We start from the raw sequence: 2,481 nt of genomic DNA on the forward strand, positions 1-2,481 counted from the left end.
TGCCGGCCCCCCCACCCGCCGGTGCTGCCAGCCTCACCCCCCGCCGCTGGCACGCCGATGGGCACGTGGAAAGCAAACAAGGCGCTAAACCAGAAACCAAGCCACCGGCTCAGGTCACTCACCCTACACATCCCCTCATGCCACCAGGTGCACCAATCAGACAGCATCTGAGACCAAAATTCAGCCACTGCACAGGGACTGAACAAAACCAAAATACGATGATAGAAAGGCAAAATTTGACCTTGAGACTTGAAAAATAACAACCCAAGTTTCTCATATCCTAGAAGTCCTGGCAAGGACAAAAAGCCACTCCAGCTCAGTGACCACATGGTGCCACACTGGAGCTGTGCTGGGCCAGTTCATGGAGAAGTGGGAGAGGAGGAAAGCAGGATGCGTCCGAGCAGCTGCCCCACGAGTGGGCGGCTGCTCCCCTCCCACACTGCAGCAAGGGGCTGAGGCCCCACCGTCCTCGCAGCGCTGGGAAGGTGCACCGGGCAAAGGAGGAGAAGGCACATCCCGTCCCTGCGCTCAGGGCAGCTGCAGAGCTGCTCCATCCCTGCGGGTCAGGCACCTCCTCCCACCCGTGCATGGCTGAAAGGAGCCAAAGGCTCTGAGCAAACCCTGCCCTGGTCCCTTGCCACCCCACGCTCCTGTCTGCCCTGCTGCAGGCCGGGCCGAGCCTCTCCCATCCTTTACAAGGACCACAAAAACAGAGGATTTGCCTTAGGAATTAAGAAAAAGACAAGTAAACCCCTTATGTTTGTTTTGCTAACATGGACATGGCACCGATCGGTCCTCTGTGGTATACAGCCCAGGTGGGATACCTTGCCACCTTCCTCATTTTCCACCTGCCATGAAGTTAAAATGTCACCTCACCTCCCCTCTCCTTCATCCTGCCCCATCCCACAGGCACATGCAGCCACCCACCCCTGTCACGAGCATACAGGCATTTTGGCTACACGAAGCATGACAGAGTGCCATGCTGCTGAGCACCTAGAAGCGTAGGCTTCTTTTTCTTCCTCTTCTTCTTCTGCTGTTGCTGCTTTGAGGGCAGTGCCTGCACCTGAGAGTCAGGATCACAGTTTGACCTGCCGCCGGGGCAGGCAGCGGGGTCCATCACCACAGAACCAGTACTTGTGTCCCAGCTCTTAGATGACACCTCACCAGGGGGGACAGGCGGCATGACTGTCTTTTGGGCCACTGGGCTTTTCCCCGTGCTTGCTGGCAGAGCAGAGGAAGGCGTCCCAGAGGTCCCTGGGGAGGGAGCAGTACCTCTGCATTTTGGCATGCTGTCCAGATCCGCTAAGGCTGTGTCTAAACACAAGGCTGCTTGTCCCTTGCCATGGCCCCGGACAGTGGGACGTGCTCTAGGGGACGCATCCCCCCGGTCAGCTGCTGCCACGTGCTCCTGCCGGCAGGATCTATGGGCTAGGCTGCTGTCCTCAAGTTTCATGCAGCTCTGGCAGGCCTCAAGCAACTGAGCATGATCAACCGGCCCTGCCGGCCCTTCCCCAAGGTCGGCTGGAAGGACAGCCACCGCGCCGGATGCCTCTGCCTGCAGCAACGGAGGACAGGCATCACCAACACCGAGTCTCAAACAGCTCTTATCATAGGCCAACACCGTTCTTTCTTCATCCTTGGCCTTGGATAGGTCTTGGATGTATTTGGTGCACTTCTGCAGGCTTCCAGTCACCGCCTCGCTGGGGATGATGTCTGGATACGGCCCAGCACACTGGGCAGCTTCTGGCACCTCCGGGCAGATGGCGCAGCTCGTGGGGGGCTTCGGTAAGAGGGGAGACTTCTCATCAGGTGAGTTAAAGCTGCGCGTCTGGAAGATTAGATCGGTGACATGCCTGCAGCAGTTTGCAAAAAGGCTGTTCCCCATGATCACCAGCAGCCTGGCTCATACAGCACTGGATTAGAAAAGTTAGTTTTGTTTGCACACATATGTTGAAGTCCTCACAAGGCAAACTCCCACACAGCAGCTCTCACCCTCCGCAGCCAGGACCTGCTCGCCTTCTCACACAGTCAGCCGCCTTCTCCAAAGAAAACTCCCACTTGGCCCCAGGGTGGCGGGACGCAGAGAACCAGCAGCTGACTCCGCACGGTATCCCACGCACCTTGAGCTCACGTCCTGCCTGCTGGCTAGGATCAGACACGCTGGGCTCGCAGCGGTTCTCCCAAAGTGCCACCCAGGGACCTTCATCCCCCCCACTCCTTCCCCCCTCTCCCCCACCTCCACTATATCCGTGAAGCCCAAAAGCAGCTCCCTGCAGCTGAAGCTCTCCTCTCCCCGCCGCGCCAGAACAAAACCAGACGCGTATCTAACAGGTTCTTCAGGCGCGCTGGCAGAGGGATGCCAGCCCGATCGCCCCGGCCCGGAGGTGGTTATAAATAGCCCGATCTCGAGTGTGCACCAGTGCAGCATGGGACGACTGCGAGAGTGCTTCAGCGCTGCCAAGTCTGTAAGCAGGCGAGATG

General features: G+C 58.4%; 1 protein-coding gene across 1 annotated transcript in view; it reads right to left on the reverse strand.

Moving 5' to 3' along the window:
* The window catches only part of CLUH (clustered mitochondria (cluA/CLU1) homolog), a 31,666-nt gene extending 29,781 nt beyond the window's left edge, over nt 1-1,885 (reverse strand). Inside the window, exon 1 of the mRNA XM_009695216.1 lies at nt 994-1,885. Within this exon, the coding sequence (XP_009693518.1) occupies nt 994-1,885 (892 nt within the window). The remainder of the gene's footprint in view (nt 1-993) is intronic.
* Between the last annotated feature and the right edge of the window lie 596 nt (nt 1,886-2,481).

Source organism: Cariama cristata, unplaced genomic scaffold, assembly GCF_000690535.1.
Source record: "Cariama cristata isolate BGI_N322 unplaced genomic scaffold, ASM69053v1 scaffold17722, whole genome shotgun sequence".
In the NCBI taxonomy this organism is placed as follows: Eukaryota; Metazoa; Chordata; class Aves; order Cariamiformes; family Cariamidae; genus Cariama; species Cariama cristata.